Here is a 24,199-nt window from a genome sequence, read left to right on the forward strand (position 1 = left end):
GGAGGTCGTGGTACCCGGATCTGTGGCATCTCACGGGTCAACCGTGGGCACTACCAGACCGACCAGACTTGCTGTCTCAAGGGCCATTTTTCCATCTGAATTCTGCGGCCCGCAACCTGACTGTGTGGCCATTGAGTCCTGGATCCTAGCGTCTTCAGGGTTATCTCAAGAGGTCATTGCCACTATGAGACAGGCCAGGAAACCAACGTCAGCCAAGATCTACCACAGGACGTGGAGGATCTTCTTATCCTGGTGCTCTGATCAGGGTTTTATTCCATGGCCATTTGCCTTGCCCACTTTTCTGTCTTTCCTTCAATCCGGAATGGAAAAGGGGCTGTCTCTCGGCTCTCTTAAGGGACAAGTCTCGGCGCTCTCTGTATTTTTTCAAAAGCGTCTAGCAAGGCTTCCGCAAGTACGCACGTTCCTACAGGGGGTTTGCCACATAGTCCCCCCTTACAAGCGCCCGCTAGAACCCTGGGATCTGAACAGGGTGCTAATGGCTCTTCAGAAACCACCTTTCGAGCCAATGAGAGATATTTCTCTTTCTCGCCTCTCGCAGAAGGTGGTCTTCCTAGTGGCAGTCACATCACTTCGCAGAGTGTCTGAGCTAGCTGCACTGTCATGCAAAGCTCCCTTCCTGGTGTTTCACCAGGACAAGGTGGTTCTGCGTCCGGTTCCGGAATTTCTCCCGAAGGTGGTATCCCCTTTTCATCTCAATCAGGATATCTCCTTACCCTCTTTTTGCCCTCATCCAATTCACCAATGTGAAAAGGATTTGCACTTGTTAGATCTTGTGAGAGCACTCCGGCTCTACATTTCTCGTACGGCGCCCCTGCGCCGCTCGGATGCGCTCTTTGTCCTTGTCGCTGGCCAGCGTAAAGGGTCGCAGGCTTCCAAGTCAACCTTGGCTCGGTGGATCAAGGAACCAATTCTTGAAGCCTACCGTTCTTCTGGCCTTCCGGTTCCTTCAGGACTGAAAGCCCATTCTACCAGAGCCGTGGGTGCGTCCTGGGCATTGCGGCACCAGGCTACGGCTCAGCAGGTGTGTCAGGCGGCTACCTGGTCGAGTTTGCACACTTTCACGAAGCACTATCAGGTGCATACCTACGCTTCGGCAGATGCCAGCTTAGGTAGGCGAGTCCTCCAGGCGGCGGTTGCCCACCTGTAGGAAGGGGCCGTCTTTCGGCTCTATTACCGGGGTATTCTTTACCCACCCAGGGACTGCTTTTGGATGTCCCAATTGTCTGGGTCTCCCAATGGAGCGACAAAGAAGAAGGGAATTTTGTTTACTTACCGTAAATTCCTTTACTTCTAGCTCCAATTGGGAGACCCAGCACCCGCCCCTGTTCCCTTCGGCCTGTTGTTCTTCTGTGTACACATGTTGTTCATGTTGAATTGTTCTTTGGTTCATGGTTTAAGTTCTCCGAACATCCTTCGGATTGAATTTACCTTAGACCAATTTATAATTTTCCTCCTTCCTGCTTTTGCACCAATACTGAGGAGCCCGTGATGCACGGGGGGGTGTATAGGCAGAGGGGAGGGGTTTACACTTTTAAGTGTAATGCTTTGTGTGACCTCCGGAGGCATAAGCTATACACCCAATTGTCTGGGTCTCCCAATTGGAGCTAGAAGAAAAGGAATTTACGGTAAGTAAACAAAATTCCCTTCTTCCGGGTTAGTTTTACAGTGTAGTGAGCATGGTAAATAAGAATTTTTCAGTAAAATAGTTTGAGTAAAAGTGGCAAAACATAAAAAAAATATAAATGTGCAATCACTGTAATTGTACTGACCCGAAGAATAAATCTAATTTAAGTTTGACACTGTAAACTGCATATAAAATAAATATCCTGAATTGCTTTTTATTCATGATTCTGCCTTACAAAAAGCACAATAGAAAGCATCAAAAAAAATATTACATGGCCCAAAATAGTACCAATAAAAACAAGCCCTCACATGACTGTCGGCAGAAAAAAAAAATTATATATATATATATATATATATATATATATATATATATATATATAGCCTTCAATATTTGGTTCTACAAAAAACCTTTTTTGTAAAAGTATTTTTAGTGGAATAGCATCCAATGATAAGTAGCAAATTTTTCTTTTGGTCCGGAAAAATTATTTTAAAATTTAACTTTTAATAACACAACTAAAAGTGATGAAATATAACGAACAGCAGACAAACAACATAAAATGTTCTGGCCCTCCTATCGTTTCAAAGGATTCATATAAGCCAAGGAATTGTTTGGACTTTTATCCCAAATGTAATCGGACTTAAATACCCATCAATATAGGTGCCAATTGACATTAGTGTCCACCAATAAATTGGATAATTCTTACCTCACTCCATAACATAGAAATTAATTGGTCTCACCACATATTATTTGGATGTCATCAAAACGCACATATTGGGGTCACGGAATATCCCTTAATGATCAGTCCTACCTCCCGACGCGTTTCATTCAAGTATCGAACTCTTCAGGGGAGTCTCAAAAATATTACATCCCTTTAGGGTCCTTCAGAAACTGAACCCATACATCCGCATGACATGCTGAAAACAAATATACAATATCACAATAGACATCAGCATGTCAGCCCACCAAACAAATCCATAGATGAAATTGGTACATAAAAAAACTCACCAACTAGTGAGGATTCATCACATAGCCAATCTGTGACGCATCCAATTTCGGTCCCAAAGGTTATGGACCCATAGCCTATACACCATGCTGGGAGATAATGTGCAACTTTATAAGATAAAAGTCAGCACATCAAAGCTGCTGTACACACAAAACAAACAAACAATTAGGGGACTCACCATGTGGCTGGAGCGGCCGTGCTTATCGCTCTATCAAAGGAGCTACTGCACGCCGCCCAGATTTAAATATTCCCACCACGTCATAACATGTGATGTAACTTCCGGTCATGTGACTAATGAAACTCAGAATGCTTATACAGTTTCCATAGCGCCCGGACAAGCTGTCCAGCGTCACTACCCGCCCTCCAAGTCACATGACCGCATCCGAAGCAAACCACTTCATATTGTATATTTGGCTACCATGGCGCCGGGTTACACCCACCCGGTCATGTGACACCGACAAAATCAAAAACATCTATGCGGCCACACAAACACCAGGACCTACTGCCCGGCTCCATCAGATCACATACCCGCGGCTAAGTCCGACTATATCATACTGCTGGAGCGGCTCCCATAGCGCCGGCATTCGCCGCCCCGCACAGTGCCCGCCTCCAAATAACATGACCGCGTATCAGAATGAGAAAAAAAAATGTTTTGGGTGATTTAGCCGAGATCTGTATTCATGCAGTATGCAATCACCGTGTATTCTTTTGTGATGTATATAGGTGGCACCGTTTTAATTGAACGGGGGCAGCTTCTCCATCACAAAGAAATTAAAATAAAATAAAATATATTTTGATATGCCCTCTTTTGTTTCAATTTTTGTTGGGTAGGAGGTGGAAAGATGTTGCTGTTTTTTACGCACACTATTCTATGTACACCATTCATGGACGATTGTATGAGGTTTCATGGCAATCGTTTGTGATAGAATGGCGTGTGTTGACATGAGTGTTATTTTGAGCTTTTTGTAACCATATTTAACATTGTAAGGGGGTTAGTTTAATTGCAGCTCTGTAACCTGGGGACAGTTGCGTCACCTGGTGATCTAACCGGACGACTTGTGTGGCCGGATTTGATTTACCCAGCTGACAATGCTTTACTCTGAACGGTACGTCAGTACCATCTAGCGTCATTGAATACCATGGTAACTGAATAATTTCTTTGTACGGTGCAGCCCCACTGCGGTCATGTTATTTGGAGGCGGGCACTGTGCGGGGCGGCGAATGCCGGCGCTATGGGAGCCGCTCCAGCAGTATGATATAGTCGGACTTAGCCGCGGGTATGTGATCTGATGGAGCCGGGCAGTAGGTCCTGGTGTTTGTGTGGCCGCATAGATGTTTTTGATTTTGTCGGTGTCACATGACCGGGTGGGTGTAACCCGGCGCCATGGTAGCCAAATATACAATATGAAGTGGTTTGCTTCGGATGCGGTCATGTGACTTGGAGGGCGGTAGTGACGCTGGACAGCTTGTCCGGGCGCTATGGAAACTGTATAAGCATTCTGAGTTTCATTAGTCACATGACCGGAAGTTACATCACATGTTATGACGTGGTGGGAATATTTAAATCTGGGCGGCGTGCAGTAGCTCCTTTGATAGAGCGATAAGCACGGCCGCTCCAGCCACATGGTGAGTCCCCTAATTGTTTGTTTGTTTTGTGTGTACAGCAGCTTTGATGTGCTGACTTTTATCTTATAAAGTTGCACATTATCTCCCAGCATGGTGTATAGGCTATGGGTCCATAACCTTTGGGACCGAAATTGGATGCGTCACAGATTGGCTATGTGATGAATCCTCACTAGTTGGTGAGTTTTTTTATGTACCAATTTCATCTATGGATTTGTTTGGTGGGCTGACATGCTGATGTCTATTGTGATATTGTATATTTGTTTTCAGCATGTCATGCGGATGTATGGGTTCAGTTTCTGAAGGACCCTAAAGGGATGTAATATTTTTGAGACTCCCCTGAAGAGTTCGATACTTGAATGAAACGCGTCGGGAGGTAGGACTGATCATTAAGGGATATTCCGTGACCCCAATATGTGCGTTTTGATGACATCCAAATAATATGTGGTGAGACCAATTAATTTCTATGTTATGGAGTGAGGTAAGAATTATCCAATTTATTGGTGGACACTAATGTCAATTGGCACCTATATTGATGGGTATTTAAGTCCGATTACATTTGGGATAAAAGTCCAAACAATTCCTTGGCTTATATGAATCCTTTGAAACGATAGGAGGGCCAGAACATTTTATGTTGTTTGTCTGGTGTTCGTGATATTTCATCACTTTTAGTTGTGTTATTAAAAGTTAAATTTTAAAATAATTTTTCCGGACCAAAAGAAAAATTTGCTACTTATCATTGATAAACTGTATTTATACCCAGTGGCTATTTTTGATTGGAATAGCATCCAAACCTAAGAGAAACTGTATAAACCCGGTATCACTGTAAACGTACTGATCGGAGAAATAAAGCAGCCTATACCGCAAGGTGAACGGCATAAAAAATAAAAAGATAATTCTTGAGCTGCAGTTTTGTACATTCTGCCTTCCAAAGATTGCAGTAAGGTGCAGCTCATATTTATTCTGCTCTCTACATTGAGCAGTTATATCAGGGTTTGTGTGAAGTTCTGAAAAAAACGTGATCAGACGAAATGCCCAACCAAAAAATTCACTGTAATGGGGCAGATGAAGTCACTGTGATCTCCCGTCTGGCCTCTGGGCTAGGGGTTGACAATTTTTTTTAGGTATCTATAAAAGTGTGGCCAATAACTGTTTTGTGCACCTTTTGAAAGGGCCCCTATGAACAGAGGCCAAACAGAGCCTGGAACTACACCGCCACCTCATTAGAGAATAGATGTGATGGGGGTTTAACCTAGACCAAGTATTTCGGTGCTGTATATGGAAACTCTGATGTAAGTGCTCAGCATAGAGCACAGGATAAATGTGAACTGTTCCAAAGTGTTCTGTACCCAAATTGCTACCAAATAGCATTCAACTCAACCCACAAAAAACATGTCCCAACCCAGGCCCAACACTCGTTAATGGAAAGATAAGGGTCTTTCACATTACTGGTAGCTCAAAAGCTCTTGAAATGTCCCCCTCTCTTCGGAACCCCTCAGTGTGGACCACAACTAATGTTTACATGTTTAACATTGTCATAGTGAGGAAAGCCCACTTAATTTACGGGATGTGTGTGTTTCCAGAATTGACAGTGGAATTTAACTGGTTAACGGGTGCTGGTGGATCTCCAAGCCACCCACACCTGTTAGTTGCACGTGTCAGCTGAGTTCGGTACGTCCAAGGTCGTAAAGAGGTTAAAAAGGTTATAAAAGATTAAATAATAAAGAAATACCTTACATACAGGAAAAAGCAGCATAAAATAAAAGGGATAAAATACAGATATGTCTTACAAATTGGATCCGTAAGAGCTTCTGGTGGAGGAGGACAGCAAAGGAGATGGACAGATCTGCAATACTCGTTGCTTCTCCTGAGGTCTGCCAATGATATTCAGTAGATGAGATGTTAAGGGTCCCACCGGACCCCTCACTCTTCCCTCCACTGAGGAAGAGGAGGTTGCTTGATTGGATACAATTAAACCTCAGTTCTGTCCTTTGTTATAACTATAGGTCATATTTTTCCCCCAGGATCCTCCTGGAGAAACAATATTTGCCGTCATCTTACCTAACGCACTAAGCATTCTATCCACAGCAAACCTGAATATATCTATAATTCAGGGAGATATTGCTCTTGTGGGTTACCAGCTAGCAAAACTTGTATCACTTTACTCACAGATGTGTATGTTCCCTGATCACGGATATTGATTGTGTTAAACTACAATAATGCAAATGCGTTTTAAAATATTTTTACCTTGTGCTGCCTAAGTAGTACAGTCAGAAGAGTGTCACCATGTGAAAGCATTGATGCCTAATGCTTGCATCCATGTGCCAGTGGAGCCAAACAGGACACCTTTGCTGGCCCAGATGATTACCAACCTTGCTAACTACTTGTTAATTACTCTGTATACAAACTCCATGTCTGCTTTCCATCGGATAACCCACGCCAACTGCCTGTTCACAGCAAGGGGTGCAGGCAGAGATCTAAGGCTCCCAACCTTTTATCTGTAGAACAACTCCATTTATGACAGATTATATGTGGTATTGATATAAGTGTTTACAAAAACTGAAAAAACTAAATGTTGAATATACCCATGGTACCGGCGTTCCTTGGCAGTTCTGCCCTCTGGGATACCATGTATCTAAATAAAATTTGTCAGCATACGATAGGCCAGAAGAGGCATCAGCTAGCTACAAAACGCCGTCGCCTAGAACGTGCGGCGTTCTTCTCTCCTCCCTGCTTATATCTTGCTGGATTTGTAATAACCAAATAGCTATACCATTCATGAGTGTCACGTGCTTCATCCTATTCAGTCTAAAGGCCGCTTTACACACTACAAGATATCTTACGATGTGTCGGCGAGGTCACGTCGTAAGTGACGCACATCCAGCATCGTAAGGTATGTTATAGCGTGTGACAGTGACGTGCAATTGCGATTGAACGAAAAACCATTCATCGCATGCACGTCGTTTATTCCTGACTAATTGAATGTCTGGTTGTTCATCGTACCCGGGGTAGCACACATTGCTGTGTGTGACACCCCGGGAATGATGAACAGATCTTACCTGCGTCCTGCGGCTCCTGGCCGGTAATGCGGAAGGAAGGAGATGGGCGGGATGTTTACGTCCCGCTCATCTCCACCCCTCCGCTTCTAGAGGCCGGCTGCCGCGTGACGTCGATGTGACGCCGAACGTCCCTCCCACTCCAGGAAGTGGACGTTCGCCGCCCACATCGAGGTCGTATGGAAGGTAAGTACGTGTGACGGAGGTTAATCGTTTGTGCGGCACATTCAACAAATTGAACGTGCCGCACATACGATGGGGGTGTTGCAAATCGCATACGATATCGTATGTGAAATTGCAACGTGTAAAGCAGGCTTTACATACATATCACTGTGCAGTGTCTATCATTCGTTTTGTCTCCAATTTTTGTTTTTCTCTCCTGTTTTTAAAACTGAACTGTCTTAAGTTTTACCCATTGATTCTTAACAGTGAGGACTGTGGAAGAAAAGCGCAATAGGGTCTTATCCACAAAACTTGAAATTTAGTGAAAAGTAAAGAACTCGCCTATAGGAGTTGTGCCAGTCACAACCCCCATAAACGTATGTATCCAACGGTGAAACAGCTGCAGCCCCGGGTGTAGTAGTTCAAGCTTTGGAAGGAGATGGGTTGTGATGCCGCTCTATTCACCACTCCAGCATTATAAATGATTAATCTCTTTTATATTTCATGCACAGGTCTACGCGTTTCAGGAGTACTCAGCTCCCTTCATCAGGACAACAGGCAAAAGAACATCAAATCTCTCTGATGTTCTTTTGCCTGCTGTCCTGATGAGGGGAGCTGAGTACTCCTGAAACGTGTAGACCTGTGCATGAAATATAAAAGACATTAATCATTTATAATACTGGAGTGGTGAATAGCGCGGCATTACAATCCCGTCTCCTTCCAAACCTTGACCCATTGATTCTTAATAGATCAGTGTAAAAAAACAGATGAAACACTGAAGTAAAAAAATGTTTTCCATTTTTCATCTGTTTACCACATTATCATATACTTTTTTTGCGGTGTCTGATTTCCAAAATGTATGAGAATAGGACATGCTCTGAGTCTAATGGATCGAACACACGGATGTGTGTGTGGATCAATGAAACAGTCAGTGGGGTACAATGTGTACAGCGGATGCGACTGTAGCATACCTTTTTCTCTAAATTCTGCTTAAAGGGAATCTGCCACCGTTTTTTGCCACCTAATCTGAGAACAGCATAATGTAGGGGCAGAGACCATGATTCCAGTGATGTCACTCGGCTGCTTAGTGACTGTTAAATCAGCAGATTATCATTAGAGAACTACTTGGCGTGCTGCAGGTAGTCCAGCATATTCATGAGGTCTGTATAACTGCTAGATCTGCAGCAGAGAAAACTGTTATTTTATCAAAATGACAGCAAACAGCTGAGTAAGTGACACATAACTGGAATCAGGGTCACCGTCGCTACCTTATGCTGCTCTCAGATTGGTGAGCAAAAACTGGTGACCGATTCCCTTTAAGGCTAGGACTGCACAGCCTTGTTGCAGCATTTGTGACTTATTGCAAAATCACGGGTTTCTTGTATTTGTACAAATCGCTGTGTGCACGTAATTATCAGTCTGCTCTATCTCAATGCACTTTTTTGTCTCTACAGAGGATGAAGACTTCAGTATATTGCTAAGTGCTCTGCAAGGTCCGTATGTAACGTTCTGCATGATACTTGCTCTCACTTCTGCTCTAAATACTCAGGTTTGGCAGGTGTAAGGGTTACTGTGACTCTAATGTTGTCGCCTTGCGCGTGTGTGTGTATATATATATATATATATATATATATATAAAATATATATATCTCCATCTATCACTAATTTAAAAAGAAAACAATAAACCACAAGAATATGACCCAAATTTACAAAGGTTCTTAATTTTACACCACCTCAGGTATCAAAATGAGTTAAAGGAAAGGTGTCGTCAACATTTTTTTTCCAATAACTGTCAAAATATAAAGACTTAATGTTATGTTTAAATATTTGTTTTAATTGAGAAAAAAAAATTATATATATATTATTATATATATATAAATTATTATATATATATATATATATATATATATATATATATATATATATATATATATATATATATATATATATATATATATATATATATATATATATATATATATATATATAAAAATATAAAAATAAGTTTGATATTTTCCACTCTGAAACACTAGGGGGAGCAGCTGCTGAAATCCTGCTGCAGAGCTACTGTAGAACTAGATCACATTACAACTGCAGTAGAATTGGGTGGAATATGCTCTCCTGTGTGTGATGTCACACCTCCCCCTCCCAATCTGGGTGTTTCCAAAAGGATATGGGAATATGAAGTTTAGGATCACAGTGCGGAGCCATTTTGTTGGTGAACGCAGAGGGATCCTAATATGTCAAAAGTGTCACTAAGGCCAGCTGCATAGTGCTCCACTGTTTCCCTATGCCCCGCTGGCTGTGTCCCTACCAATGCCCTGCTGGCTGTTTTCCTATGCCCTGCTGTATCCCATGCCCCAATGTATCCCGTGCCCCTCACGCCGCGATCACTGCTCCCAGCCGCATGCACTCACCTCAGATTTGTTCCCCCAGCAGCCTGTCATGTCAACGATCACAGTACGAGCAGTGGAGGCCTGAGGTGAGCACACGCGGGGAGAGGGAGTAAGCAGAGTGGGTGGGGGGTGCGTGGCAGAGTGTGGGGGGTGGGGTGTGCGGCAGAATGTGGGAGGATTTGCGGCACAGTGCGGGGGTGGGACAGTATCAGTTACGGTGATCCGTCCATCCTGGCGCGTGACGGGGAAAGTGGAGCACACTGCATACTCTGTGAGCTCCACAAAGATGGCGCTGATCTCCTCCCTCTGCCGTGATCTGGACAACCCAGGGGGTGCGTCCATTTCACAGCAGATGTTGTCTCTGTATTAAGTATAGGGTCGGAGTCCGACTATCAGAGTGAATGCCCTGGGCACTGCCATAAAGGAGGTGAGTAACTGTCGTTACTCACAGCAAATCCAGCATGGCAGCCCCCAGGGCTTCAGTAACGCTAGAATTAAATAAAAACCAAATAAACAGTAAATTTAATTTTGTGATAAAAATACTTGATTTCATAATCACTGTTTTTAGTACAAAAATAAAAATCTGCAACGCCTTCCCTTTAAAGTAAAATGAGCCATATTTATTAACAAGTGTAAAATTTGGCATCTGACAATGTAGAAATAAAACTGGGTGTAGATTTATGCCAAAATTGCAGCTTTTGCTTAGCTTTTTCACCTACACTACCCCTTTGGAGACCACAAGTACTTTTTCAGATTTTGCAGTTATAATGTTGCACTAGTTGTAAACTAGGTAGTAAATGTGGACAGATATCTTCAGATATTCCTATGCCCTAAAGGCAAACAGCTACAAAATGCTACAAAGTGCAATATGTGATTGACATTAGAGACACAGTGGCTACTGAGAATGAGGTGACTGTCACTTTAAGAAAACTATGGTCACTGCCTAAATAATATATACATACCGCACTTCTTGGTGGTGAAAGTTTGGCACAACTGGCACTTATAACTACCATGTGAGGGAGAGGACGTCTTGTCTGCCACTCTGGGTGTGGGCGCAATGACAGCCAATACCTGCTGCTCTCTCTGGTTCACAAGGTTAAGTGATGCCAGCTAGTGGTGAGCAAGCACTGCCATGCTCACGACTTGTAACAAACAGTTGGATGCTCGGGTGTGACTCTTGTACCGAGTATAATAAAAGTCAATGGGGAACGCTAGCATTTTTGTGGAAGATCTTTTCGGAAAAATGCTTGAAGTCTTCATTGACTTCCATTACACTCTGTAGATGAGTTGAGCCCGTCCAAGTTACGAACACCCGGGTGTGGTAGGGCTCGCTCATCACTAGTTGCACCTACAACCTGCCTTTATAGGACACATTTAGTGGACCAGACAGGTTACCTTTAAATCTAAATGTTAGAAGTCGCCATTATACTCATATGTATGCTGATAACAGTATTATAATAAACTTTTGACGTTCTAATCTAACCTTTTGGTGCTTGCCATGTGTAAATGAGCCTGGACTTGATGGGGTGGGGGCATCACTTCTCCTATTCTAGTCTTGGCTTAGATCCCATAATAATGTCCCCAGCTTTACATCTTTCATATATTTGTCTTGATGGCAGGACCCCTGGAAATCTCACGCATAAGAGCAACGTTTCAGTGGTCCTGCCATGAAGTGGGAGTCCTCTAATCACACCCACTTGGACATCATTGACTCTAATTCATGGTAAGACTGACAGCAATGTCATGTGTGCAACATGGCAGCAGTCCTACCATCAAGTACATTCTATAAACTGAGTGAATCATGCACCACTTCATGGTAACACCACCAGCCCCGCTTCATAGTAGCACTGCCGTCACGTCGCTCTTGTGGTCAGATTTTTGGTGGTCCTGATATAAGTTACAATTAAAGTAAGATGTCATTCACACCCAGAGAGATGTTATTAGAGAATCCAAGCCAGGACTAGAATGTGGGAAGCAATGTATCCCCCTCCCATGTAGTGTTGACTCTTCTATATATGATGAGCAACAGGATAGAAAATGATTTTATAAAACATAGGATAATTAAATTGTAACGTCAAAAGCTTTATGATAAAGCTGGAGTTTCACTTGCGTATGACTTGTTCAAGTCTCGCATAGTCATCACCCGGCACGGTCTGATGCTCTCAGGACACGAGCGTCTCAGGTGCATAGAAATACATGCAGCCAACCAGCTCCTGTCGGAGAGTGTGGCCGTGCCGGGTGATGACTATGCGAGACTCCCACGAGTCATACGCTAGTGGAACTCCGGCCTAATGCTGTGGTGAGCATATATACAACAATATTGTTGGTTTACAACACTTCTGACATGGTTTCTAGCTGACATTTTTTGTTTTTAGCTTGTGTTGTATCAGTAGGGTTGTGAGAGACCAAAAAGCGTGTTCACACAGCATGGGTGATACGACATCCAGGTTAGTCTTCTGGTTTGAGCTATATGGTTCACCTGAACAGTGATTTCTCCTCCTATATTGAATTGTGGAATTTCTGATGGCATTTATCATGTTTTATTGTTACATTTGTACTTTATTTATTTTTTTTCCTTTTTAGATTATGATTCGTTTATCATAAATGGATCCAAGCTTCCTTCTCTAGTATGTGTAATCACAGGTACAGGAAGTGGTTTTATTTTGTTTTAGTTTTTTCATGTAACAAACTTGATGTTCTTCAGAAATAAAATAGCTACAATTTTTAAAAAGAAAAAAGTTTTGGTTTATAAAAATGTCATTGGATTTTGAGATTATTTTTATGGTTGGCAAAGTACAGTATATTATGTAATGGGTTGGTCCAGGTATAAAATGTGGGGCTCATTCAGATGTCCATTCTTCATGTACAAGTGTTATGGGTTTTATCACGGATCACACTTATGCTGTTAACATGTCAGTGATTTTTATTTATTTTCTTTGTGGACAGAGCGGTCCATGCAAAATTGCATAAGCATGTCTGATACTGATCCGAGTGTCAGATCAACCTTGGCAAAGAAAAGTCCATTGGTTTGTGAAAAATTGGATAGCCCTTGGATGCCAAACTAGTGCTGTCAATATTTCACTGACTTGTAGATAGGCTGAGAATTTTATTTCATTTTTTTTGTTTAAGCAATGGAAAAAGTGACCCTATGATGACAATGACTGATCAAACTTGGTCCGCTTTGCTCTTACATCAATAAACTGCTGTGTGTATGAGCCTTTACTAGCCTGCTTCAGTTTACCAACACTTCAGGCTAGTCCGGTGTATCTCTGGCTTTTACTTGACAGTATAGTGTTTCCTGTGTTGACCTCTAATCTGTACTATCAGCCACCTTCACTGTATTACATTAGCTTTTATTCGCCCCTGGACCTTTACAATGTCCATAGGTAGGTAACACTAGCTGTGGAGATAGTGAGAGAGGATAGTCTCTCTTGCATGTCTTCAGCCTGCCCCTCATCCATTGTAGCTGTCCAGTATTGGACCATTTATGAACATTCTTCTGATGGATTCCCATATGTCCTGGTGGGTGTTATGTATTGTGTGTTCTTGTGCTGTTTTAGGTAAAGGCCCCCTGAAGGAATACTACTGTAAGCTGATTAGAGACTTACAGCTGGAGAACATACAGATCTGCACTCCTTGGCTGGAAGCTGAAGACTATCCTGTCTTACTGGGTAAGGAAATAATCCCCGAATAATGGTTTTCTTTCACGGCACATTCCATATAGTCAATATTAAAAACCTGTCTGTTTTCCTATTGATGTGAATACTATACTACCAGATACAACAATAGAAAGCAGCAAGGTTCGGCTAATGCTGCACAAAGTATATAAGTGTGTTAACCACAAGCCTTCGTTCTAGGATCGGCTGACCTAGGAGTCTGTCTTCACAAGTCTTCTAGCGGTTTAGACCTTCCCATGAAGGTTGTTGACATGTTCGGCTGCTGTCTCCCAGTGTGCGCTGTTAACTTTACATGGTAATATTTTCTATGCAGTTCAAAATTGAATACAAGAAAAATATATTTGTTAAGGCCCTGTCACACACAGAGATAAATCTTTGGCAGATCTGTGGTTGCAGTGAAATCATGGACATATTGTTCCATTTGTACACGGCCACAAACCGCACTGATTGTCCACAATGTCACTGCAACCACAGATCTGCCAAAGATTTATCTCTGTGTGTGACAGGGTCTTTAGTCAGGCCAAGCTCTCAAGACTGTTTGTTTGTTTTTTTTTTTTGTATTTTTATCCGATCTAGTTCTTCAACAGTAAATAGTCTGGAAAGCTTATTTGTCATCCACTTTTTAGTTCACCATTAAAAAAACGTCCAGGAATAATTTCCTTTTTTATATAGGCATGCAGACATAAAAAATAAACAGCGATTCTCACCCTCCCCAGGTTTAACCCTACCTTTCTGCTACTGCCAGTCTTCAGTGCATGTGATCGCTCCACTGAAGTCATGGCATCACCACTACTGCCTGTTAATGATCGAGTTTTGCGATATTTGTAACGAGTACTGTCTAATCACGTATTTGTTCCCAATAGTGTGTGCAATGCAAGTCAATAGGGAAAAACTCACAATGTAACGAGTAACCCGAATGCCGTACTGTTCGTGCGAGTAGCAAATAGTGCGACATTCGAGTTACTCGTTACATTGCGAGTATTTCCCATTGACTTGCATTACACACACTTTTCGGAATAAATATGCCAGTATTAGACAGTGCTCGTTACGAGTATCGCAAATCCGAGTATTTCGAAACTCACTCTTCATTAGTGCCCATCAATCACTGGGCTCAGAGGTTCGTGTTGTCAAAATCCGCATCCCAAGTGAACGGCTTCAGTCGCCATGAGCACTGTAGTTGTATCCTCAGCAGAAAAGTGCCACTGGACTTGGAGGCTGACACCCACACACACACCCACACACGTCATCTTGGACAAAAAGTCCTTATCTGGCCTTGTGGTACAAGTCTGTTGTCAGGATTCTCGGACACTGGCAGGCGCGTGACCACAAGCATGTGATTTGTATACGTGCTAACTGGATCTGTCAGACCTCATTCAATACAAGTGAATTGAATGACTCCATACACGTCTAGTCAGAATATGGACAAAATTCATGACTGCTGCTCCTGGTGCCGGAGAATCCTGACAGCAGGTGCAGTGTGAGGATGCACAAGTCTGTGGTTACCTTGAGTGACTCCAGACTTGTATCCCAAGGCCAGACAACCCCTTAAACTACTGAGGACTTACAAATTATTTTTTGGATATGTTTAAAAATGTAAGAAGGCAAACAGGACATGCTTAAGATGGCTGGGTTGTGACTAACAGACTTAAACATGCTTACTTTGTGTGATGCACTGTAAGGACCTATCTGTACAACTGAATATCTTTCTAATAAAAATTAGAGGGGTTTCAAAATGCTCCCATTCTTTGAGCCTGAGCCTCTAAAAATCCCCCAAACCTCTTGCTTTGGTGGATTCAGCTCTTCGAGTATGAGGATAAGCATTGCATGCGATGGGGACGCTGCCCCAGCCAGAAAGGAAGCTCCTGATGAGGCACCTGATGTTTTGAATGATATTCTTATTATCAGTCTAAATAAATACAAGTGAAGCCTGACAGTGTATGTGTTGATCTTGTAGTAGAGTAACAATTTTGCCTTTGTAAGATTCTTATTAAACATGAACCATGTTTAGCTGCAATGAGGCACTTCTTTCGGAGACACTGCCCACTGCAGACGATTCTCTATAGTAGTGGCATCCTTTATACACCAGTGGACAGCTGCTATACCGGTGCACATGTTGTGTACTTGTCTGTATGCAGATTTCTTCTTAGTGCTGTTATATAGACTGGGAAATGCAGGTTTTCCAGAATCTAACACTCACCACTGAGCTGTGCTGCGTCCCCATACAATGCGGAGTTTACCTGCCGCAACTTTTCCTCAGTCCGCATTGTAGCTTCACTGACAAACAAAATGTTGCTATTTACGAGGGGCTCGGTGGGTCGTTACTCAGCAGCGCACAATATATTGCCGCCACACCGGTGAAATAATAAGCATGATTACTTTCTTTACAGCTTACACGAACTTGTAAAACACAATGAAAATGGTTTGACATTTGAAGATTCCAAAGAGCTTTCTGCACAGCTAAAGGTATTCACTGCCTGCTCGTATTATATCTGACTGGGGTTAAAGGGAATGTAGCTGTGGTGTTTGATATAAAACTAAATTCCCTACACTAGTTAAAGGGGTTGTATCATCATTCTTGTGCATTCCCCCCCGATTGCCAGCTTGGCAGGGAAAGGGGATGTGCTCTTGATTGATCGCTCACATCTGTGGCATCATCGCCACGTTGGCCCGAACTTTGCGCTCTCAGATGACTCTAGCAGAGGCAGAGTTTCCTTTGTAGTGTTGGGGAGTGCAGGGGCTCTGATGCTATATGGATCCACTCATTTGCAGAGCACTGCTTATAGGCTGTATAGCAAAGGGCCTGTAAGCATTACCTAGGTGAACGACCACTTCTGATCAGATTAAAAATCCCTCAATTGTTCCCTCAATCTCGTGGTCCTCAACTGTTACCTGTTTACACCGCATACTGGGACCGCTGCAGGTACAGAATTCCTGGGGATACTGCTGAATCAGTCTTGAAGGGGTTGTCTAGGAATATTTTTTTTTTTTTTAACTATAGGCCTAAAAACGAACAGGCGGGCAGTTGCCTATTTTACCTAGCATTGGCTCAGAACAGTCAGGGATCACTCCTGCTGGTGATTCAGCTGCTACACATCACGCAGAGCAGCTCTTCCTCTTGTGGGCTGCTCTGTTGATGGGATGTGAATGCCAATGTTGAGCCGATTGGCAGCTGGGTCCCTGCTGTGAGGCAGCCGGGAGCCGCCTGAAAAATTCACACAATGTCAGCAGTCACGCCCTGTCAGCAGAGTGGAGTAGAAGCGGCAATTTTAGTGGCCTGTGATTGGTCTGTGCTGGGCACAACAGAGAGGTAGTTGGCAGCTACCCGCCTGTTAGTCCTTATGCACCTAGTGAAAAAAACAAATCCTGGATAACTCCTTTTAAACCAACTTTGTTCTATGGTGTTCTAGTTTCACATACAAATGTTGCACTTGTGAAAATTCATAGTCACACAGTTCTATCATGTTTGTTTGTTCTTCTTCCTCCTTTTTAAAACAAAAAGCATGGATGGATCTTAGGCCCGTTTCACACGTCAGTGAAAAACACTGACGTTTTTCACTGGCGTGTAAAACACGCACATGTCCCTCCGTGTGCCGTGAATCACGGCACACGTGGGTTGTCTAAGTGCAATCCGGGCTCCGTTCTCTGTGGCCCGTGATTGCACTTAGAGATTAACTCACCTGTGCGCGCTCCCGCTCTCCATGGTGCTGATCGCTCCCGCGGTGCAGCATCCGGCCGGCGCTGACCCCCGCAGCAGCTGCTTCCAGGTCGGCTGTGTCGTGCATCATGAATATGCGCGACAGTAATGAGCCGGCTCAGAAGCAGCAAGCTGCACGGGCTGCAGAGGACATCGCTGGAGCCGGGTGAGTAAAAATGATTTTTATTTTAAAAGCACGTTTTTTTCTGGCACGTGTTTCACGGACCACACCACTGCGTGGTCCGTGGGACATCAGTGATGCCAGAAAATAATGGACATGTCTCACGCGGGTATGCCGCACGGAGACACATTCAGTGAAAAATCACTGATGTGTGAGCAGACCCATTCATTATAATGGGTCTGCGTATGTCAGTGATTCTGGTACGTTTAAAAAAAAGCACAAACGTATCAGAATCACTGACGTGTGAAACAGGCCTTAAAGAGAGAAGTAAATGATATCTTCAGTCTGCTGGATTTTGCAAGCAGTTTGGCCATAAAAAAAAAACTCACAATGTAAACTATCATATAAAGTTGACTGACATTTATTTTGTGGCGCACACTGCCCTATTACAGTCTCTGCTGGGAGGGTTTTCCACATTCTGCAGGGTCTGTAGGCATTGCTGCCCATTTAGCAGATAAGTAGAGTTCTTCCACACACAAAAACAATTTTGCCTCTTCCATGCAGCCTGTGATCCCTACACCATACCCTAGATATTCTAATTGATTTTGTCTTCATTTTCTTGATCTGTCACCAGGTTTTTGCTCCCAAATTTCAGAGCAGCATAACGTAGTGTCAGAGACCCTGATTTCAGTTATGTCACTTACTGAGTTATTTGCTATAATTTTGATAAAATCACTGTTTTCTCTCCTGCTCATGAATATGTTGACTACCTGGCAGCACACCCAAGTAGTCCTCGAATGATAATCTGCTGCTGATTAACAGTGATTTCTTCGGCGCTCCATTGGGAGACCCAGACGATTGGTGTATAGTACTGCCTCCGGAGGCCACACAAAGCATTACACTAAAAAGTGTAAGGCCCCTCCCCTTCTGGCTATACACCCCCAGTGGGATCACTGGCTCACCAGTTTTCTGCTTTGTGCGAAGGAGGTCAGACATCCACGCATAGCTCCACTGTTTAGTCAGCAGCAGCTGCTGACTATGTCGGATGGAAGAAAAGAGGGCCCATACTAGGGCCCCCAGCATGCTCCCTTCTCACCCCACTTTATGTCGGCGGTGTTTGTTAAGGTTGAGGTACCCATTGTGGGTACGGAGGCTGGAGCCCACATGCTGTTTTCCTTCCCCATCCCCCTGAGGGGCTCTGAGGAAGTGGGATCTTACCGGCCCCCAAGCCCTGAGGCCGGGCTCCATCCACAGACCCATGGAACCTGCTGGATACGGAGCTGGGTACCGTTCAGGGACAAGGCCCTGCGACATTCAGGTACTCTGTGTCCCAAACAGGCCGCGCACATTCCAGACTCGCTGGGTGTGCTAGTGCGCCGGGGACAGTAGCGCTGCGCGCTGGGGTTACAGTCACTACAGTTTTCTGAGTGACTTTATGTGTTGGGGACTGCCGCGCCGGCCGCCCCTGGAGCGGCGGCGCGGCTGCGACTTGTAGTGCGCCGGGGACTTAGCGCCGACCGTGCTTTTACGACGGCGTCGCTTATAAATTTAGTCCCTGGCTTCTGCGGCCTAGCTCCGCTTCGTTCCTGCCCCCACCCTGTCAATCAGGGCAAGGGAGAGACGCTGTACGATTAATCAGCGCCGAGGGCTGGAGTCTTATTTACATGCTCCAGCCCTCTCACTGAGCACAGGGGGACGCAGGTTTCCCGCTCTTTGTCTGCACACGCCCAGGGCCCGCCCCTCTCCATAGGACGCCGGCAGCCATTCCTACATGCAGTCTGGCTGGAGAACGGACACAGGCTCTGGGAGACCCAGACAAGGGATTTCTGGCGACCACACACCCGCGTTAAGCGGGCGGTAAGCAGCACTTTAGTGCTGGCCCCACTAGTGCCACAGTGTTATTTTGGTGTACCTTTTTTCTCTATACCATATATATATGTATGTATATATTGCACTGTAAGGTCGCTTCTTGGCTGTATACCCTATCTTGCTCTGAGGAGACGACAACATGTCATCCGCAAAACGCAAGGGTGCCAAGACACAGGCTGTAAGCGCTGCTTGTGCCGCTTGTGGGGCTGATCTACCGGCAGGTTACAATGACCCCCATTGTGTGCAATGTTCGGTCCCTGTGCCACTTCGTCAGCCGGAGTCTATGGTGGTAGTGGCCCAGGCAGAGTCGCCGGTGAACCCTGTCCCGGTGACGGGGACAGAGTTTGCAGTTTTTGCTGACAAGATGTCTGTCACTATGACAAAGATACTAGAGACCTTGCAGGCCAGGCCAGTTACTCAGACCATGGACACTGCTGCGGCAACGTTCCCCGGTCCCCCTCAGTTGGAGTTAATCCGTGATTCAAGGGGGTCCCAGGCATCTCAGCCTGACGGCTCTGATTCAGATGACAGTCCCAGGCAGCCTAAGCGTGCTCGCTGGGAGAGACCCTCCACGTCATCACGCGGATCAGGGTCTCAGCGAGAAGAGTCTCTACATGATGAGACAGAGGAGGGTGATCAGGAGTCTAATCCTGAAACCGCTCTCAATCTGGATACTCCTGATGGTGACGCCATGGTAAATGACCTTCAATAGTCTATTGGAAATTTCTCCCCCTGCCCCTTCTGCAGAGGAGGCAGCTGCACAGCAGGAGAAGTTCCATTTCAGGTATCCCAAGCGTAAACTGAGTACTTTTCTGGACCACGCTGACTTCAGAGAATCAGTCCAGAAACACCATGCTTACCGAGACAAGCGTTTCTCCAAACGTCTTAAGGATACACGTTATCCCTTTCCCCCTGACGTGGTCAAACGCTGGACCCAGTGTCCAAAGGTGGACCCCCCAATCTCCAGGCTTGCGGCTAGATCCATAGTTGCAGTGGAGGATGGGGCTTCACTTAAAGATGCCAATGACAGACAGATGGACCTTTGGTTAAAGTCTGTCTATGAAGCTATCGGCGCGTCGTTTGCTCCAGCATTCGCGGCCGTGTGGGCACTCCAAGCTATTTCAGCTGGTCTGGCACAGGTGGACTCTATCATACGTCCAGCAGTGCCGCGAGTAGCGTCCCTAACCTCGCAAATGTCTGCGTTTGCGACTTACGCTATCAACGCTGTCCTGGACTCTACAAGCCGTACCTCAATGGCGTCTGCCAACTCTGGTTTTGCGCAGAGCCTTGTGGTTAAAGGAATGGAAAGCGGATTCTGCTTCCAAAAAAATGTTTAACCAGCTTGCCACTATCTGTAGATAGACTGTTTGGTGAACAATTGGCTGAAATCATTAAACAATCCAAGGGTAAAGACTCCTCCTTACCCCAGCCCAGATCAAGCAAACCTCAACAGAGGAAGTGGCAGTCGAGGTTTCGGTCCTTTCGAGGCTCCGGCAAGACCCAATTCTCCTCGTCCAAAGGGACTCAGAAGGAGCAAAGGAGCTCAGATTCCTGGCGGGCTCACTCACGCCCCAAGAAAGCAACCGGAGGAACCGCTTCCAAGGCGGCTGCCTCATGACTTTCGGCCTCATCCCTCCGCATCCTCGGTCGGTGGCAGGCTCTCCCGCTTTTGCGACATTTGGCTGCCACAGGTCAAAGACCGGTGGGTAACAGACATTTTGTCTCACGGGTACAGGATAGAGTTCAGTTCTCGTCCTCCGCCTCGGTTCTTCAGAACCTCCCCACATCCCGACCGAGCAGATGCCCTTCTGCAGGCGGTGTGCTCACTAAAAGCAGAAGGAGTGGTGATCCCTGTTCCTCAGCAGGAACAAGGGCAAGGTTTTTACTCCAATCTCTTGGTGGTTCCAAAAAAGGACGGCTCGTTTCGTCCTGTTCTGGACCTAAAGCTGCTCAACAAGCATGTGAACGCCAGGCGGTTCCGGATGGAATCCCTCCGCTCCGTCATTGCCTCAATGTCTCAAGGAGATTTCCTTGCATCAATAGACATCAAAGATGCTTATCTCCATGTGCCGATTGCTACAGAGCACCAACGTTTTCTACGTTTCGTGATAGGAGACGACCATCTCCAGTTCGTAGCTCTGCCATTTGGTCTGGCGACAGCCCACGGGTTTTCACCAAGGTCATGGCGGCAGTGGTAGCAGTCTTGCATTCTCAGGGACATTCGGTGGTCCCTTACTTAGACGATCTACTTGTCAAGGCACCCTCTCAAGAGGCATGCCAACACAGCCTGAATGTTGCGCTGGAGACTCTCCAGACTTTCGGGTGGATCATCAACTTTTCAAAGTCAAACCTGGCACCGACTCAATCACTGACGTATCTTGGCATGGAGTTTCATACTCTCTCAGCGATAGTGAAGCTTCCGCTGGACAAGCAGCGGTCACTACAGACAGGGGTGCAGTCTCTCCTTCAGGGTCAGTCGCACCCCTTAAGGCGCCTCATGCACTTCCTAGGGAAGATGGTGGCAGCAATGGAGGCAGTCCCGTTCGCGCAGTTTCATCTGCGCCCACTTCCATGGGACATTCTCCGCCAATGGGACGGGAAGACAACTTCCCTAGACAGGAAAGTCTCCCTTTCTCAGACGGCCAAGGACTCTCTGCAATGGTGGCTTCTTCCCACCTCATTATCACAGGGAAGATCATTCCTGCCCCCATCCTGGGCAGTGGTCACGACAGACGCGAGTCTGTCAGGGTGGGGAGCAGTTTTTCTCCACCACAGGGCTCAAGGGACGTGGACTCAGCAGGAGTCCACCCTTCAGATCAATGTTCTGGAAATCAGGGCAGTGTATCTTGCCCTATTAGCCTTCCAGCAGTGGCTGGAAGGAAAGCAGATCCGAATTCAGTCGGACAACTCCACAGCGGTGGCATACATCAACCACCAAGGAGGGACACGCAGTCGGCAAGCCTTCCAGGAAGTCAGGCGGATCCTGATGTGGGTGGAAGAAAGAGCATCCACCATATCAGCAGTTCACATCCCGGGCGTAGAAAACTGGGAAGCAGACTTCCTCAGTCGCCAGGGCATGGACGCAGGGGAATGGTCCCTTCACCCGGACGTGTTTCAGGAAATCTGCCGCCGCTGGGGGGTGCCGGACGTCGACCTAATGGCGTCTCGGCACAACAACAAGGTCCCGACCTTCATAGCGCGGTCTCGCGATCGAAGAGCTCTGGCGGCAGACGCCTTAGTGCAAGATTGGTCGCAGTTCCGGCTCCCTTATGTGTTTCCACCTCTGGCACTCTTGCCCAGAGTGTTACGCAAGATCAGATCCGATTGCGGCCGCGTCATACTCGTCGCCCCAGACTGGCCGAGGAGGTCGTGGTACCCGGATCTGTGGCATCTCACGGTCGGCCAACCGTGGGCACTACCAGACCGTCCAGACTTACTGTCCCAAGGGCCGTTTTTCCATCGGAATTCTGCGGCCCTGAACCTGACTGTGTGGCCATTGAGTCCTGGATCCTAGCGTCTTCAGGATTACCCCAAGGGGTCGTGGCCACCATGAGACAGGCTAGGAAGTCCACTTCTGCTAAGATCTACCACAGAACGTGGAAGATTTTCTTATCCTGGTGCTCTGCACAAGGAGTATCCCCCTGGCCATTCGCGTTACCTGTCGTTCTTTCCTTCCTGCAATCTGGGTTGGAAAAGGGCTTGTCGCTCGGCTCCCTTAAAGGGCAAGTCTCGGCACTATCCGTGTTTTTTCAGAAGCGTCTAGCACGACTTTCTCAGGTGCGCACGTTCCTGCAGGGGGTTTGTCATATCGTACCTCCGTACAGGCGGCCGTTAGATCCGTGGGATCTAAACAAGGTCCTTGTTGCTCTCCAGAAGCCGCCCTTCGAGCCTCTGAGGGATGTGTCACTTTCTCGACTCTCACAGAAAGTGGCCTTTCTGGTAGCGGTCACGTCTCTTCGGAGAGTGTCTGAGCTAGCAGCGCTGTCATCCAAAGCTCCTTTCCTGGTGTTCCACCAGGACAAGGTAGTGCTGCGCCCCATTCAGGAGTTTCTCCCTAAGGTGGTATCCTCTTTTCATCTTAATCAGGATATCTCCTTGCCTTCCTTTTATCCGCATGCAGTTCATCGGTATGAAAAGGATTTACATTTGTTGGATCTGGTGAGAGCACTCAGAATCTACATTTCCCGCACGGCGCCCCTGCGCCGCTCGGATGCACTCTTTGTCCTTGTCGCTGGTAAGCGCAAAGGGTCGCAGGCTTCCAAAGCCACCCTGGCTCGATGGATCAAAGAACCAATTCTTGAAGCCCACCGTTCTGCTGGGCTTCCGGTTCCATCAGGGCTGAAGGCCCATTCTACCAGAGCCGTGGGTGCGTCCTGGGCATTACGACACCAGGCTACGGCTCAACAGGTGTGCCAGGCAGCTACCTGGTCGAGTCTGCACACTTTCACCAAACATTATCAGGTGCATACCTATGCTTCGGCGGACGCCAGCCTAGGTAGAAGAGTCCTGCAGGCGGCAGTTGCCTCCCCGTAGGGGAGGGCTGTCTTTGCAGCTCTAACATGAGGTATTTCTTTACCCACCCAGGGACAGCTTTTGGACGTCCCAATCGTCTGGGTCTCCCAATGGAGTGCCGAAGAAGAAGGGAATTTTGTTACTTACCGTAAATTCCTTTTCTTCTAGCTCCTATTGGGAGACCCAGCACCCGCCCTGTTGTCCTTCGGGATTTTTGGTTGTTTTTCGGGTACACATGTTGTTCATGTTGAATGGTTTTCAGTTCTCCGATGTTACTTCGGAGTGAATTTGTTTAAACCAGTTATTGGCTTTCCTCCTTCTTGCTTTTGCACTAAAACTGGTGAGCCAGTGATCCCACTGGGGGTGTATAGCCAGAAGGGGAGGGGCCTTACACTTTTTAGTGTAATGCTTTGTGTGGCCTCCGGAGGCAGTACTATACAC

General features: G+C 45.9%; 1 protein-coding gene across 2 annotated transcripts in view; it reads left to right on the top strand.

Annotated features, from left to right (window-relative positions):
* ALG1 (ALG1 chitobiosyldiphosphodolichol beta-mannosyltransferase) overlaps positions 1-24,199 on the top strand; it is a 115,299-nt gene that overhangs the window by 83,955 nt on the left and 7,145 nt on the right. For both annotated transcript variants that reach the window (XM_075317878.1, XM_075317879.1), the window contains 5 exons: positions 8,944-8,982; positions 12,469-12,528; positions 13,446-13,556; positions 13,743-13,857; positions 15,950-16,025. In XM_075317878.1, the coding sequence (XP_075173993.1) occupies positions 8,944-8,982; positions 12,469-12,528; positions 13,446-13,556; positions 13,743-13,857; positions 15,950-16,025 (401 nt within the window). The remainder of the gene's footprint in view (positions 1-8,943; positions 8,983-12,468; positions 12,529-13,445; positions 13,557-13,742; positions 13,858-15,949; positions 16,026-24,199) is intronic.

Source organism: Anomaloglossus baeobatrachus, chromosome 7, assembly GCF_048569485.1.
Source record: "Anomaloglossus baeobatrachus isolate aAnoBae1 chromosome 7, aAnoBae1.hap1, whole genome shotgun sequence".
Classification (NCBI taxonomy): domain Eukaryota; kingdom Metazoa; phylum Chordata; class Amphibia; order Anura; family Aromobatidae; genus Anomaloglossus; species Anomaloglossus baeobatrachus.